Source organism: Zingiber officinale, chromosome 8A (assembly GCF_018446385.1).
Source record: "Zingiber officinale cultivar Zhangliang chromosome 8A, Zo_v1.1, whole genome shotgun sequence".
Lineage (NCBI taxonomy): Eukaryota > Viridiplantae > Streptophyta > Magnoliopsida > Zingiberales > Zingiberaceae > Zingiber > Zingiber officinale.
In genome coordinates, this window is record NC_056000.1 from 24,820,924 (window position 1) to 24,838,387 (window position 17,464).

Genomic DNA, 17,464 nt, shown 5'->3' on the forward strand with positions numbered 1-17,464 from the left:
TAGACAATATTCAAAAATCATATTATCTAATAAAATTTTTATCAACATATTAAATAAAGAAAGAAAATTTTAAAATTAATAAATAAATTTATATTTTAAAACTCAATAATCAAATAAATATGTTTAAAATGTAAAAATTATAAACAATCAAATAAGCTTGAATTTAGAGCGAGATGATATGTAAATAAACTAAGTTCGAGTTAAATTTGAATCATACTCAACTTCATAAAAAAAAAAACAAATTAAGTTAGCTTTGAACTATCATTTTAACCGTTTAATTTATTTTATCATCTTATTAAATAAATTTAAACACCACTTAGTTTTGTTTATTATCTTAGAGTATTCATATCAATTATCCTAAACTAAACTTTTACTTGAAATTTTACATTTTGTAAAAAAAATATCTGGATTAACTTACCATATATTCTATGAATAGTAATTTTTAAAATTTAGTGAATGAATTCTATTTCTTAAATATTAAAATAATATTTTTCTGTCCTCCCTTTAATAATATTTTTTTAAAATTTAATATATTATGTAGTGAAAAATGTATATCTAAGGGGGAGTTTGGTTTAGAGGAATAAGAATGGAGAATGAGAATAGCAATCATTGATTGTCATTATTGAAGGTTGGATTATAGGAATGGAAATATAAATAAGGGGATGAATCCTTATAATTGGGTAATGGTTCATTCTCATGTCTTCCCCCTTCATTGAGTTATTATTCTATTTTCAACAATCAAAGTATTCCCTTATTCCAAAAATACCCTTGACCCAAAACTAAATTTTTCTCCTTTAATATCAAATATCAAAATATATTTATTTAATTTTTCTTTCATATCACTTTCTCTCTTCTTGTTCTCTCTCATCATATTTTCTCTCTCCTCACTTTATCACCCACTTTCTCTCTCCTTAATTTATCTCATAACATTTTCTTTCCTCTTTTTTCTCATTACACTTTCTCTTTCATCACATTTTCTTTCTCCTTAATATCTTCCGTCACACTCTCTTCCTTTTTTTCCTCATCACACTTTCTCTCTCATCATACTTCCTCTCTCGTCATACTTGCTCTCTCCCAAATCTCTCTCATCACACTCTCTCCCTTTTTTTTCTCAACCTATTTTCTCTCTCATCATACTTTCTCTCTCCTTAATCTCTCCCATCACATTCACTTTCCTATTTTTTCTCATCACACATTCTCTCTTATCACACTTTCTCTCTCATCATACTTTCTTTCTCCTCAATCTCTCCCATCACACTATCTCTCCTCGTTTGTTCTCATTACACTTTCTCTCTCTTTATCCTCTCTCATCATATTTTCTCTCTTATCTTCTATCATCATGCTCTCTCCCATCATACACTCTTTTCTCATTTTCTCTCATTGCACTTTCTCTCTCTTTATTTTTTCCCATCACACTTTCTCTCTCATCATATTTTTCTCTTATATTAAACTTTCTTTTATATCTAATTTTTTCTCTTATTTTCTTTTAAGGGTAAAAAAGAAAATTTTAATTTATTCCGATAGAAAATATTCAACTAACTAAATATTACTTTTAAGAGTGATATTCATGCTCATACTCATTCTCATTTTACAATACTATGATTCCCATTCTGATTTCTATTTCTAGGAAAGAATCAAACGTCCCCTAAATTTAATTAAATAAATTTTTATCTTAAATTTTAAATTTTGAATGAGGATTTTAATGTGTTTGGTAAGGAGAGGGTGGAAAAGTAGAGGGGAAGAAATTAAATGGCCAATTGCGACAAGTAAATATGAGTAATTTAAAAATAAAGATGGTGTTTCCAGAAAGAAAATAAAAAATAAAAAAACAGACCTTTAATAATTATAAAAATAGTTGGCGCCCTTAACGTTTTGAGCTTCAAAAATCCGGTTTTCGGATCTTAGCTTTCGTGCAGACAAGAGCTCAACAAAAACATATGTTAGTTAAGAAATATTTTATACCCGTCGATCGATGAGAGGACATGGAGACACAGAAATCTTGAGACAAAGGATCTGATCTCCACTACGAAATCAGATCCTCAATCTCAAGATTTTTGTGTCCCCATGTCCCCTCATCGATTGGATGGTCATGACATCCTCGTGATGTACATTGCATTCTTGAGATGTGATCTAATCCGTCCGATCGACGAAGGGACATGGGAACATAGGAATCTTGGGACAGAGGATCTGATCTCCACTACGAAATCAGATCCTCTGTCTCAAGATTCTTGTGTCCTCATGTCCCCTCACTGATCGGATGGTCATGACATCCTCGTGATGCGCACTGCATTCTTGAAATGTGATATAACCCGTCCGATCGGCGAGGGGACATGGGGACACAGGAATCTTGGGACAGAGGATCTGATCTCCACTACAAAATCAGATCCTCTATCCCAAGATTCTTGTGTCCCCGTGTCCTCTCACCGATCGGATGATCATGACATCCTCGTGATGTGCACTGGATTCTTGGGTTTTGCATATGCATAAATAACATGGCCTTCTGTGGCTATTAGCTTGCTATTATATGTAAATTTGTCAGTTATATATGACTTCTCATGTTCTTTCGTTTTCTGTTGGTGTTTTTTAAGAATCATGGAAAATATCCCGTTACCAACGAGGAACTCAGCATGGACGATCTGGTGGCTGTGAAGACAAAGAAAGTGCACTATTCTAATCCTACATTTCCATTAGTTATTGTGTGTGTGATTTTAAAACTTTTTATGGCGCAGAGCAAAATAAATGCTTCTATTTCCTTTGAATGTCATGATACAATGCTTGAGCCGTTGCTCTGTAGAGTAAAATTCCAGTCTGAACACTTCAGATACTCATTCTGACCTCCCAAATAACTGAAGCTACACTGGTGGCTCCATAATCGTGGCAATATATACACACACGGATTTGTTACCCCTCACACTCATTCGTGAGCATCTAGTGTTATTTTTTTTAAAAAAAATTAGGATTTAAGATTTAGGATACAGTATTTAGGTTAAAGGAAGTGGAAATTAAAAAACAAATTAACACTAGGTGCTCATAGAGTGCTCTCGGATGGGTGTGTATCGTATATAGTTTTGTTATCCTACTCACCCATCTACGGGCAACATGTGAGCACCTAGTATTTTTTTTTTTTAATTTCACTTTTCTTTAACCTAAACCCTAAATCCTTTAAAAAAATTTAACACTAGGTGCTCACGGATTGCCCATAGATGGATGAGCAGGGTAACATTTCTATATATTAGTTTTGTTACGCTACTCACTCATCTATGGGCAACCCGTGAGCACCTAGTGTTAATTTTTTTTTTCACATCCTTTAGTTTAAATCCTAAATTCTAAAAAATAAAATTAATACTAAGTGCTCACGGGTTGTCCATGGATGGATGAGCAGGTATATATATATATATCTTAGAAGAGATACAATAATGATCTAATGACATTAATAGCATCCATCCCTGCCTTACCCACTAATTTGTTCTATTTGATTCTCCAATGTAGTGAGGAGTTCGATTTCTAAAACATTGTGTAATTACAATTACTTCCATTTTGTTAATTCTCAACTCCATGCGATGTTGATTTCGTACCTATACGCTGAGAGTCTTCTTGGGATGTTTCTTACCCTCTGGTTCCAAGGCCCCTGCAGGCTGCCAACTTTCCTGGGCTTCTTGGGATGTTTCAGAATGTAAGTGTTTTGAACTCAGTCTAGTACCTCTATTATCTGTATGCAATAAATGTAATTTTCCATGAATTCTGTGTCGAATGAATTTTTTGAATCATCCAAATTGCTTTTTAAATAATCTTAGTTGTTTTGATGTTCTTTCTTGTATATAGGAGGATGAGTTTCCTCTTTATGTGATGCAACCTTAATCTTTGCATGACTTGTAAGACAGATGGCGATAAAGGGTACTGGTGGAAAATACAAATAACTATCTTTTGAGAGTAATTGCACCTGTTATTAGTTTTATACTTGTGGAAATTTAAAATCCTTTAAACACACTGCTCATTTGCTCAATACTAAGATGTTATTTTACTTGCTATATCCTTGAGAGTTATAAATGGTGGGTTGCTTTCTAATGTTGTGTGACATATTGTTTGTTATTTGTAGACAAAATGGCAAAACTTATTTCTATGTATAACTTTTGTCACTACCATATGGGGTTAGCTACAACTTTACTGTCTCACCATTAGTTCTACGAGAAAACGTAAGTAGTATATGCTCTGCTATTTTTGCTTAACTAGTTTGTCTTGTTCTCCACTCTTAACATTAATCAACTCTAGCATATTCCTTGTTCTCCACACTTAAACATTGCTTAGCTCTTGAATATTCCTTGTTATCCACACTTAATCTTAATTAGCTCTATAATATTAGTGGCATTGGTAATACTCAAGTAATTCAGGATCATGTCTCTTTCCTAACATTTTAAACTCCAAGTAGAGAATGTACCGGTGTGCATACTATCACAAAAAACTTAATTGCATACGAATTTTAGCAATTTTTTTCTTTGATAAATTTTATTCCTACCACTTCTAGCTCATAGAGCATTGTTGGTCATAAACAAGCTATAACAAATATCTTTTAACTGATGTCTACAGAATCACACGAATTTTCATCATCTGTTTGTTGTAGAATAATTGTTTTTAGGATTTCAAACTATTGTATAATTTGTTTTTGCCAATCTAGTATTCAATTTATCATTTTTTTTGTCCATCTAGGATAACTGTTCCTTCAAATTTTATTTTGTTATTGCTAAAATGACAGTGCATTTCATCCACGTTGTTTTAAGTCTACTTGGCTGATGCTTTAGTTTCTAAAGTTTGTCTTCTTAATTGAAGTCTTAAATTTGGTTTAGCTAAATTCTCATCAATTAATACGATATGATTTGAAAAGGATATAAAACCATACACATCTCTGATATTACTAGTAAGTTCATTGAGCAAAAATAAGAACTTGGAATCGTTGCTTACTCTAATATGGACGTCACAAACTTGCAATATTACATTCACTTTCTTGGAATTTTTTTTTAATTAAATTTATTAATGAGTTTATCAGCTGGAATCTACCTATAACATGAAACTAGTCTTTCCTAGATTCTTTTTTTATACTGACCTTTATTGTCATTTTCATACTTCATCTCAATTTTGTTGATATTTTCACATTGCCATAGGTACAAGTTGTTACACTACATGCTACTAATAAGTACTTTGTTACTGCTTCTATGGATAATATTGGTGTTTCTATGACCTCTCTACAGGATCTTGCCTCACTCAGGTATTTTTTTCTCATATGCTTATTTGTGCTATTTTAACTTGCATTATCCATTTATCCTTGTCTCTAATAATTTCTTTCTACCATCTTCTCACAACTTATGATGTTGCATTCCTTAAACACTTGCAGATATTATTCCTCTTGATCATAGAATAACAGAATATTATACTTCAGCTTCCTTCCATCCTGATGGTCTTATTCTAGGAACTGGCACTACTGGAGCCCTTGTTAATATTTGGGATGTAAAATCTCAAGTACAGTTTGAACTGTGATAACTTGTTGGACATGGAAATAGTTTGATTTTGTGTATTTACCATTTGGCAATAATTTTTGTGGAGTTAAATGTTGCAAAGTTTGATGGCCATATTTGGATCAGTGGCTGCAATGTCATTTCCTGAGAATGGTTATTTCCTAGCGGTATTGTTTCTTTTCGAAGATGCTTTAAATAGACAGATGTTCATAGTGCCATGCAATGATGTATATGTTACCTGACATTGATCAGACGGCTGCTATGGATGGCGTCAAGCTTTTGGATCTTGGAAGCTTAAGAACTTCAGATCCTTCACTCTATATGATTCAAATACTCCAACAAGGCAACAAACTCTGGTATGCTGATGATATTATTTGTTATTTGAAACATTTCTAGCGTAGCTACATACAGTTCAAATGTTCTGTCATGATATGGTTCGCACTAAGACTCATGAGCATTTTTTCGCTCATATGCGAACGGTCTTTTTACTTCAAAATTCCACCATACTTTCACGAACTTCGTGATGAACTAGTTTATAGTAGTGAGAGATGCCTCAGACTAATTTTTGTGTCGAATAAAATAACATTAAACTCAGTACTTATTTAACATAGAGATTTATAAGAATTTTATCTATGTATTTATTTTTATCTTCTCAATGTACTAATCAAGAAATATCACTCTTATATGCTGCGCCATTTCTTCATATTTGAGATTATCTGATCAATGCTTTAAATTAAAAAAAAAAAATCTGAATCAGGTAACACCGAATCTGGATGATCGGTCCGGCCTTATAAAAAATTTTCACTGGCTACCAAAATAAATCAGGAAGCGCAAATACGTCGTAGATGAGGATCGAACTACGAGTATTTAGGTGACAACTTGGCATCTTTCCGTTACATCATAGTCGGGAAGTGCAAATACGTCGTAACTCTACAGAAGTTTCCCACTAGCCACCAAGGTAAATTGGAAAGTGCAAATACATCATAGCTGAAGATTGAACCACGAGTATTTGGGTGACAACTTGGCGTCCTTCTGTTACACCGTAGTCGGGAAGCACAAATACACCGTAGTTGGGAATTGAACCGCGAGTATTTAGGTGATAACTTGGCCTCCTTTTGTTATACCATAGTCGGGAAGCGCAAATACGTCATAACTAGGGATCAAATCGTGAATATCTGGATGATAGTTTGATGTTCTTCTGTTACATCGTAACCCTAGAAGGTGTTTTAAATTAGATTATATGGTGTGTTTGTTAGTGTGTGCACTTATGTGCCAAGACACTCCTTATGTATTTTGTGGATAATTATTTAATAAAGGCAAGTATTTATCATTAATTATTTACTTTTCTGTACGTATATAATTAATGATATAGTCCCACAGATTAATGGGTATATTAATATGAAAATAGTTCTTGATCGGACAGATATCTAGAGGGGACATGGATATCTAGATCAACGCTGAGTATGACTAGGTCGAGATAGAACGAGAGATGGATATCCAAGTTGTACTTGGGGGTGCCTTGAGTTTAGAGGTACACTGGACACGACCCGCTCAAGAGGAGACAACATATTAAGCATCATTGGTTATTTCTCTTATGAATGAGTGTAACTGATCTTTTGACTCGAGACTTTCATTTATTCTATACGTGGAGTTATGTGCTTTGACGCCGTTAAAAGCAGTCTTTAATCGGATTGTAATTAATACGGTAGTTGGGTGTATGACAAAGTGTAGAGAGAATAGTGTTGAGTCAATAGAGGATTCATCGCTCTCTTGGATTAGGAGTTAATATCCTGGTCGCTTGATAGAGATATTAGTGACTCGAAATCCATGATCATGGGAGGAATGATTTATCATTCAAGAGGAGTCTATTATATCTTGGAAATCAAGTAAAACAATTAATTTGGTAATGATGCATAATGTATCGAATTATTTGGGGTGTAGACTTAGATGAAGAGATTGAATTATACAGTAATCGATTCATAGTGGTTTACAGTTTATGATTGATATTAATTTTATCGCGTTGGGTGGCTAAAAACTGTTGCTAGATGGGTTACCTTAGTCTGTATATGGATTTACACTGCCTTCGTGTATAAAACCTAGAGGATCGCACGTATAGCACATAGACATGAACAATGGTATTGGAAGCTAGTCGAGATCAAGATCAAATATGGATTTATTTGATACAAAGAAGAGAGAATTCGAATAGTCATAATCATGATGATTAATGGAGAATTCAAAGAGTCATCATAATGATAATTAATGAACAATTTGAAGAGTCATCATAATGAAGGTTATAAATGAAGAATTTATGGAGCCTATAATTCTTCATCTTCCTAATTAATGAAGATCATAAATGATGAATTTATTGAGAACTTAACTCTTTGTATTCCTTGGAAGCTATAAGTAGTCATCCTCGGAAAGATTCAAGTGTGGAATTCCTTCTCTCGATTTCTCCTTAGTCAACTTCTTCTTCGTGAACCTTTCATCGAAAGAGATCGGTAGTGCTTCCAAGACTTTGTCGATCCAAGAGGTTAGTACCTAACGGATCGTATCAAATTCGTGATCTAGTGCGCTGGATACCGCTAGAGGAGTCACACGTGGGGCTCTTATCTGTCTATCTGTCTGTGATATCATTCACACCTATCGAGGACTAAAGGTATATTTTTATGTTACTTTTGTATAAAATTATATGTATCATGAAAAAATTCATGATCAATATATGCCTTCTGCTGTGCTCCGATCCCAACAGTCTTGACTTGTTCAACTTTTGATGGTTTGTCTTACAAATTAATATCAGTCTCAGTCCGCATGTCGTTCTCAATCTTTTCCATAAATGCAATCCGCAGAGTTTACCAAGTCGCCAATGTGAAGCTGGAATGGAATTTTATCAAGACAATCCCTGATTTATCTGGAACAGGTACCATTTCGTTTTTCCCAAATGCACAAATAACTGAGGTTAGGGATAATGGATAGGGTTAGTGTGAAAACTCTAACCATCCTTGTTTATACTGGTGCCCGTAATCATGCACATCGTAGATCTCTACTCACTCAACTCATACCCGTCGTAATGTTAGGGGAAAAAATCAGCAATCCGCACACGTTCTGTCCAGCACACATTGTGTTTATAAATGAATTAATTCATTTATGATTCATTTGCGACTCATTTAATTAAATAGGTCATATAGCATAACCTGCATATAACTTAACCTGTTAAACAGGCTATAAATACATCAAATTTACCCATTTAATGAATTCAATTAAACTTTAAATACCATTGAATAATAGTCGTACGGATTTTAACTGGTTTACTTGAAGTTTAGTACCTGTGTAAATGTGTTAAGTGGGCACGGCTATCCCATTGGGAAACCTACCTTTGTGTGATTTTAATTTTTTTTTAAAAAAAAAGCGGTGGACCGTAATCTTGGGATATTTGGACTCCCACGGGATAAACCAGAGGAACCGAAATCCACAGTTCAATGAGGAAGCCCAGCACGGATCAGCTCATCTTGCCTTCACCTCACCAACAGCATTCGTGCTTGCCCCTAAACTAATGGGGCACGTTCAAATTCACTTGGGCCTACATACGAAATTGGCAGGTGCAGCCGATCGTCCTTGAAAATTTTAATTCCCTGTGTTTCATTGTAAGTAAGAGAAATTTGCCTTGTGGATAATTTATTTCTTCCATAATGCGTGAGGTTGTATTATTTGTTTTTAAGCTAACGTTATGATGAAACATAATTTATTGGTGAAAAATGCTTTGCCAAATAGAATTTGATCGCGTTTGTTAATGTTTTGATATATAGAATGTGTCCCCGGGGACATGGTGCTACGGTAGGACATCTAAGTTGTCATCCAAGTACTCGTGGTTCGATCCCCAGCTACGACGTATTTGTAGGAATTTTCCTCCAAATAGGGAGCACAATCAAAGGATGTTGGACGTCTGGGTTGACTGTCGCGTGCGCTTCCCGATTTATCTTGTTGGTCGGTGAAAAATTTTTATGGGACCAGGTCAGTCATCCCCGAGATAGTCAATGAAACAAACTTATATTATATATATATATATATATATATATTTTTGATATATAGAATGTTGTTACTAAGTAGAATTTAGCTGTCAGCATTGAGTAGTAAAAGAATAAATCAACTTTACTTTGAAGCAAACGTAATTTGATCCAAAATAAGACAGTAAATACATGAATACAAGAATAATTAAATCTTATCCCATTTGATAAAATTAGTTTTATGAATTTTTTTATATCATTAAATTTTATTTCTTATTATATCATTATTTATATTTATATTTAAATTAATTTTATTTTAATTTATTATTACTATTCAAGTCTTTTTAATTTTTTTTTTCTCGTAATATATATATTTATCTTAATTTTATATTATTTAATTGAAATATTTATTAATAGTCTAAATACATATTATATCATCTTAAATATATTTTTTATAATTTCTTTTATAAACAAATAACTTTAACTTTCTCATTAATATTTTTATTTTTTATTTTTATTTTAGTATGTTGATCAACCTTACAACTTTTACTCACTGCTCACGGTGCTACGTGCTCAAATAGACGAACGTGTGGAAGCAAAATTGCCATGATACATAAGCAGATAAGGCCAAAAGCTGATGCATTAATTTACTTTGAAGCAAACGTAATTTGATCCAAAATAAAGCAGTTAAATAGACGGATACGTGGAGACAAAAGTGTCATTATACACAAAGCAGATAAGGCAGAAAGCTGATGCGTTAATCTGGGGATTATAAAATGTATTAATAAAATAAAATCAAGGTATGGGCAACAAGTGCTTGAAAGAGAAATGGCATCGGTTGAACAAATTATAACAACCCTTTTTGAAATGAATAAAAAGAATAATACATCAGAAACAGTCCACTTGGCGCATCATCGTTGTCTGAAAGAATTAGTTACGTGAGCAAACGAGATGAATGAGCAAACCCCCACAACTGCATCAGCAATGTGGAAACGTTAGAAGACGAAGATTTTATGAAAAAATAAAATCATAAAAAGATGCATGAACGAATGAAAACATCTAATGAAGTGCCTAAATATCAAACTAGGAACCTAAGTAAGCTTATACATCTATGAAAGGTAAGACAGAAAAGCTCTCAGTAGTTTGTGGTATAATGTAGGACCTCCAAAGTATTTGGACCATCTCACTTGTAACCTTTATAAGATTAGACTAACTTAAAATTTCAGACCGTTAGTGGAATCATCTGCTGAATAACATTGCCTCTCCGATTTGCCATTTCACTTTTTCCCTCATATTTTATTCTTCTCTCTATATCATGTATTCTTTGGTTCAGCAATTATTTTATTCTTTCCAGTATGACTGTTATATCTTACTCCATAAGCAACTAACAGAAGCTAGATGCTTTTAAAGCCAGAAGATAGATCAAAGCGAACAAATTTACATACAAGAATGCAGATGCTTCATATTGATTCATAGGTTTTAAAATCACCTCAACATTCTTCAGCTCAAATTCTGAAGTATGAGCCAAGCAAGAGTTTCCAAATGTTTCACAAGGGCCACTGGTTCCACGCAACCTTCCTCAATAACAAAGATGATATTGTTCCAGTTATCAATAATGAGATGGTATAGAGCCAGAATAATTATTTGCAAGTAAGAAACTAGAAACCAATTACTTACAGATCTTCCTCAAGGGATAAAGCATAGTTTCGACCCCCACCAAATGCAAGTTGATCATTCAAGCACAAGTAGTAAAACCTATTTGCACCTATAAGCAATGTCACAGGGTGACTATAGTGAGATAACAAACAATGCCTGATAGAGTTGGTTCACTTCGTTTTCACTAAATCTTATACATGATCGTTGCCATGCTATTTCAATATATTATGCTAAGAGCTTTGTGCAATTTAATTTCTAAAATGGAATTTGATCTGAACCATTATCATGGCCAGTCCACAATAGTAATCCATTTAAATAATGCATATAAAGAAACTCCTCATACCATGATAGAATTAGTTATCTAAGGCTATAAATAAATGAATTATAACCCCATGATATAACATCGAGATGTCAAAGTTTTAACTTTGCGTCAAAGCCTGTTTCATACCCACTCATCTTATCCCGGTGCCACTCTAACCTACCCCGTCTCATTCTACTTATGCCCCCTCCTAACACATGTGCAGCCCCCATTCTCTTTTGAACCACCCATCTGCCATCTCATCAGTTTCCGCTCCAACATGATGACCCCCGTTGCATTCTTCCAGAGATGAAGTTTACGTTTATATCTGAAGCTCATGTTCACAAGAGAATAGCCTGAGAATCTAAAGCCAATAAGGTAATCTTTAAGAAGCCACTAGAGGAGTGTTGACGAAGCATTTGAGGCCTTTCTGTACATCAAAGTTCACATTGATGAGAAACTGGTACTCCATCAATGAGGTTTTATCATTTTGTTGGCAATGGGATTGGAAAAATTCTACACAAACAAGGCAAATGCTTCCTTCGACTGTCATCACTGACGAAGTGATTTTGATTGAATCCCCATGTTTTGATGGACAAACAAGAAACCAGACAGTTTGTCTTGCCTAATAAAGGAATTAAATCCAAAACTTTCATCCCCAAATTAAATAAATAATTGGGTCCCATAAATTGCAAGCCCTGACATAAAATTGGGTCTCATAAAGGAACTCGACCTCCACATTTCAAGTAATAATTAGCAATTGATAAACATGTTAAAAGGCTTGCTATGAATCTATATAAGATTCTTGTTGACATGGGTACAATCAAAGAGAAAATTGCAAATAAACCCTAAAGTTACTCCTAAGCCAAAATTTCACCATGGTCTTCAGCTGATCCTAGAATGATGATTGCTTTATATGTACCTTGATGCACTATACATATGACAAAACGAGATGCATAAATGTAAAACAATTACCAGTTGCTCTAAAGAACCTTGGTTCCCCATAAATTGTACTGAACACAAAGGTTTCGCCTGTGCCCTGCTCGCCAACATCATGATAATTAAATTCAAGCCACAACTAAAGCAGTGTAAGAATTCAAGTGCCAGAATCATGTATAGTGAGATGCTAAGTAATCAGAATAGTACTTGATACTTCCTTGTAGATGTAGGCTTTAAAGGACTATTCAGAAGGCCACCAAAAATAGCACCTTGCATATCCCCAACAATCTAGCAAGTAAAGACAAGTATAAACACAAATGACAGAAAAGAATAGTTAAGTGAGAGTTGGTTAACAGTCAAGGTGGTAAAACCAGAATAGACCAACAGCAGAGTGATAAACTCACTAATAGGCATGGACCCGGAAGGTCAGCACTCTTACGAAGGAGAGTTTGAAGTGATATCCCATGTTTCCATGTGCTGCCCTTCATTTGGAGAGAACAATAATGTCACAACCAATGAGATTAGCATAGGACATCTAGTCAAGAATATATCTAAAATCTCACCTATACAACAGAATCCATTGACATCCTTTGACAATATTAGGCAAACATGAGCCAAAAAATTGAAAAAGGTCAGCATACATAAATGTAGACTTTTCAGTAAGATAAGAAAGATATTCATTAGGGTCATGTTGAGTGGACGCTTCAACAAACATGGAATAACGATTGATAGGTCTATTGGGGAACTGGTCCATGTCCTCTTTTGAACTCTCAGGAATTTCTCTGCACTCACTTCTTGTTCCATTTTCCTCTCCAAAATTAGAAGGTAGATTTTTCCATGCCGAGGAATTTGCACTCCTTTTTTTAGGTAGTGACTTTTGTGGTGAGGAACCTTCGCTATGAATATGAGCAGGTGATTTTGGCTCACTTGCATCAGCATCACCACTGGCTGAGTTCAAAGTAGACAAAAAGTTTGAAGAGAAAGACCGTTTAGCTTGAAATGAATAGTCTTGTGAAGATATTGCCTGCAAGAAAGGGAGATTAGTGACATACAAAATCAAAAAGTATTTCATGCTCCATAACCCCATAACCTTACCTTGCATGTCCATGTTGAGCACATAATAACAGTATAGTAAATAACGCATTTCAGTACAGAAATATAGATTCTCAATTACTTTCACCTTAGATGGAATTTCACAAGTCAACATAAAAGAAACCACACCTGAACCTTGTAAATGAGGAAAGTATCGTCATGTAACACTCTTTGGCTATCAAAAGAATGCATTTCTGTTGTCTTGTATTTTTTTCAGTTATTATTGTTATTTCTCAAGTGCAAATTAAAAACAAGAGACTGAAAATCCAGGTAAATTTTTTCTGTAGCACTTCAAAATTAATACTCTCCCCAGAAAGTACCTCATCCAAAGATTGGCTGGCATTTCTTTTGTTGATTATAATAAAGAAAAGAAAGAGAGGGCCATTATGTTCAGAAATTTTTTATACATGCAAATTCAAGCAAATTCCAGAAGAAGGAAATCCATCATTTAGAGACACGTCCTGCTCCGCTTTCATAAGAAGTTCCCTCTCTTAGCATATTGATTAAGACCAATTCGGAAATTCCTCTAATGTCCCTTAGTATTGTCAATCTAATATTCAATCCATCTAAAACCCATCTACCCTTCTTGCCAATCCTATACAACCCTCGTGATACCTTCATCTTTAATGCATAACTCACTCTTCCCTACCTTCTAAGAATCTCTCTTCTTTGTGTTATGTTATTCATTACTACAGTACTGATCAATCTTTATCCTAAGTCAGCAAATAATTATTAGACAATTATATTTTGAATTTTATTTCAGAATTGTATTATTGCAATACAGCGTCAGTCCACAATGGTTTGAGACATCATAAAGATATTTTATAATGGATCTATTTGATTAGATTGATTAAACTTAATGTCATGTTCTAATAATTGACTATATGCAATGTTTACATCAATATTAACCAAGCAAGTTTGTCTCAAAAGAATTTCCTATCTTTTACCTCTCATCCCATTTGGTCACCCTCTTTTGTCTCTCAAAAAGCATTTTCTCTATGTATCCTCCTCACCTGTGGTAATTCAACCTATACGTTCCTAGCACAAGTAGTTTTCATGACTTTGATGGTTCCTTAAACTTGTCGTATAATACTTATTTGACTAAAAATTCCCAATTCTCAAACTCTCAGGGTGAGTTATTGATGAAATTATTCTCGTTCTCGAGCAGCAGTACAAAAATTATTCATCAAATGACTTTTCAGAACATTTGAAAAGTAAACGAAGTGCTCTACCCGTGTTAACCTTCTAAAGCAAATTATCTAAATCCGTGCTAGTTCAGATACGGATGCACAGCGAAGAATTTATATCTCATTCATAATCCAATTTTTTAAGACATTTCAAGAAACAAAACAGACTCGAACCAAACAAAGCCAGTCGCAACAGCAAATTCATCATAGAAATTTGAAGCCTACGAAACAGATAAAAATCTAGGGCTACAAAAGTCGCGCTCTTCAAAGTTCAAACGTTGAACCAAATATCCAAAGCAAATGTATCATAGGCACTTAAGACGAACAGATCTAAAAAAATGAAACAAAAAAAAAAACCATACGGCAAATCAGGAAAGAAAAGGGGTCTATCAGCACTACCTCGTCCTCCATAGCGATGGGGGAGTAATCTCCGGAAGGAGTAGTAGGAGAAGAAGGGGAGTCGGCGAGGATCCGGGAGAGCCTCGCCGCCACCTTTTCCTTCCATGAGAGCATCGCCGGGAGGGGTAACTGCGAGGCGTCCCGTGATCGGAGTCCGATCGCAACCCTATATCTAAATCGACAAGGACGTTGTCGCGAAAGAGATGGTGGTACTTGTGTTGATCTGGGGTCGGGAAGGCTCCGAATGTTGCGATCGCTGATGGTATATTAAGGAGGCGAAGCCGTTCGAAACGGGAGGTGAAAGGAAACGGGGAACGGTGAAGAAGTAGAGCCGACACGGCACGCCACGAGATTCCGAAATTACCCCTGCATTAATACAAATAATTAACAAAGAATTTTAACAGTATCATTTTTTCTTACTGTGACAGCGGAAAGGTGTATATTTATAGGGATTTTTGGATAAGACGCCCCATATTCGGTGCTGTTTCATTATTTTTTAACAATATCATTTTGGAGAAAATATAAAATATAATTTATATACATTTAAAAAATAATTTTTAAAATATTCAGCACTATTAAAATTTAAATTTGGATATTCTTATTTATTTCTGTAGTATTTTATGCACCATATTTAGGAGCCAACTATTGCATTTTGTATTTGGAGATATAGTTGTATGGTTTAGAATTGAGATGTGCCCTCGAAATATATAGTTCCAACTAGTATATGATGGTATTATTATCATAAAGTCTATGGTCAAATTGTGATGTAGTTGGGTATCTAATCTTCCCCATATATTATTTAATTTCTCAAGACTAATAGTCACCCATGATTTAATTCTTTTTGTATTGGTTGAGGACGGGATGGAAGAGACATTGGGACAAGTAAATCGTCTTTTGTCACCATGATTTAGAATTGAGATTCAAAATCGCACGATCCTACGATTAGAAGTACCAAATCACTCCTAGATCATTTGGAATCGTCTTTTATTGTGGATGATCGTATGCGAAAATGGAGAAGATGGTTGTTTGAGAACGGTGGCTTTGATATTGACCAAACAAAGACTCCTCGTTGTCCCTAGATGCCTCTGAAGCGCTCATGCATCTCAAAAAGAGCGTTAGTTGTCGGGCCAGGGAAGGGGTCCCCGGGGTTGCGCCCTTCAACGTTCAAGTCAGTGATCGAGTCGACTTAAGTAGAGCAAATGAACAATAGCTAGTAGTATATAAAATGGTGTAGTCTCACGTTTTGTGAGCGTACCTGCGCTTGTAGATGGAGACCCTCTTTTATAATATTCATATTTTTTTTGTGCACGAATCTCACGCGTCTATAGACGGAGACCCCCTTTATAGTATTCTTGTTTATTTGTGCATGAATCTCAAAGCATTTCTAAAAAAGAGCAGGTCATAAAAGTACTCTGACATATTTTCCAAAATGGACCCACAATTTATGTGCATAGCAAAGAGGAAACTTCTAATGTACAGCTTGCCTGTGGAATATTCTCTATCCTTCATAACGCAAAATGTCAAAAAATAATATGAGGTCGTTGAGTTGAGAGACCTGCAATATGCTAACATGGAAGGCTGATCAAACTCTTTCTATTACCCGATGGTAGGTTGATCGAACTCTTTCTATGACCCAATCGGCCCTAACTCCAGTCGACTGGGCTTATAGAGTGTGGTCAGGACTCACCCCTTGTTTGGCCTATCAGTTTTAGCCAAAGAGTTTGGTCGGACTAGTCGCCCGCTCTATCCGATCAGACCGCAGTTCTGATCAGACGGACGACTCGACCCAGCTGACAATCGTTCTATCTTCAAAGGATAAAGAAGTCCTAGCTCTGGAGAGTACTAACTCATCTTTATTTCTCAAGGCTGAGAATTCAACGACCGATCGACTCATTGGTCCAGTCGGCCAATCCTCTCGACCCACCAATCGACTACATTATCTTAAAGGTTGATTTTTCCTTGACTTTAACTGTCATGTCAGTCAGTTTTCTAGACTTTGACCCTAATCGGGGGTCTCACCTCAATCCCTGTATCAATTGAGTAGGAATATGATCATCGGTCACTTAGAATCGATAGCAATGGTATGATCTTATATACGTTACAAACTATTTTACATATCTTGTGAGCAAAAGAAATATTTTTAAAGTTAAATGCGATTATTACTATTATTGTGTTAGTAAAAATCTTATAATTTATAAAAATATAAATATTATGAAATATTATTAAAATATTAGTTAAATTACTAATTAATTTAAATATATATAAGTAATAATATCATTGTGATGCTGAAGTACGATTCTATAATCTAATCATATCAATCCAAGTGATCTCAAATCGATCATGATCGTGTGAACTATATATAGTTGGTCTTCTTCAAAATCGGGA

At 34.7% G+C, this 17,464-nt stretch overlaps 1 protein-coding gene across 2 annotated transcripts; it reads right to left on the reverse strand.

Annotated features, from left to right (window-relative positions):
• Positions 1-10,236: 10,236 nt before the first annotated feature.
• Positions 10,237-15,393, reverse strand: LOC122008045 (oxidation resistance protein 1-like). Of its 2 annotated transcripts, XM_042563622.1 has the most exons (8): positions 15,080-15,393; positions 12,965-13,425; positions 12,806-12,878; positions 12,609-12,689; positions 12,438-12,501; positions 11,186-11,273; positions 10,998-11,082; positions 10,239-10,481 (listed from the first exon to the last, which is right to left on the reverse strand). In XM_042563622.1, the coding sequence occupies exons 1-8, from the start codon at positions 15,191-15,193 to the stop codon at positions 10,443-10,445; spliced, it is 1,005 nt and encodes a 334-aa protein (XP_042419556.1). In that variant the 5' UTR covers positions 15,194-15,393; the 3' UTR covers positions 10,239-10,442. The 2 variants fall into 2 exon arrangements, with proteins under 2 accessions (XP_042419555.1, XP_042419556.1); XM_042563621.1 differs by lacking the exon at positions 15,080-15,393 and having other exon boundaries at positions 10,237-10,481; positions 12,965-15,073.
• Between the last annotated feature and the right edge of the window lie 2,071 nt (positions 15,394-17,464).

Coding starts and splice junctions, on each gene's coding strand:
- LOC122008045 (XM_042563621.1), bottom strand. CDS start 13,608: ATGTTGACTTGTGAAATTCCATCTAAGGTGAAAGTAATTGAGAATCTA. Junction 12,879..12,964: donor CAATGGATTCTGTTGTATAG/GTGAGATTTTAG, acceptor AATGAAGGGCAG/CACATGGAAACATGGGATAT. Junction 12,502..12,608: donor CATCTACAAGGAAGTATCAA/GTACTATTCTGA, acceptor GTTGGCGAGCAG/GGCACAGGCGAAACCTTTGT.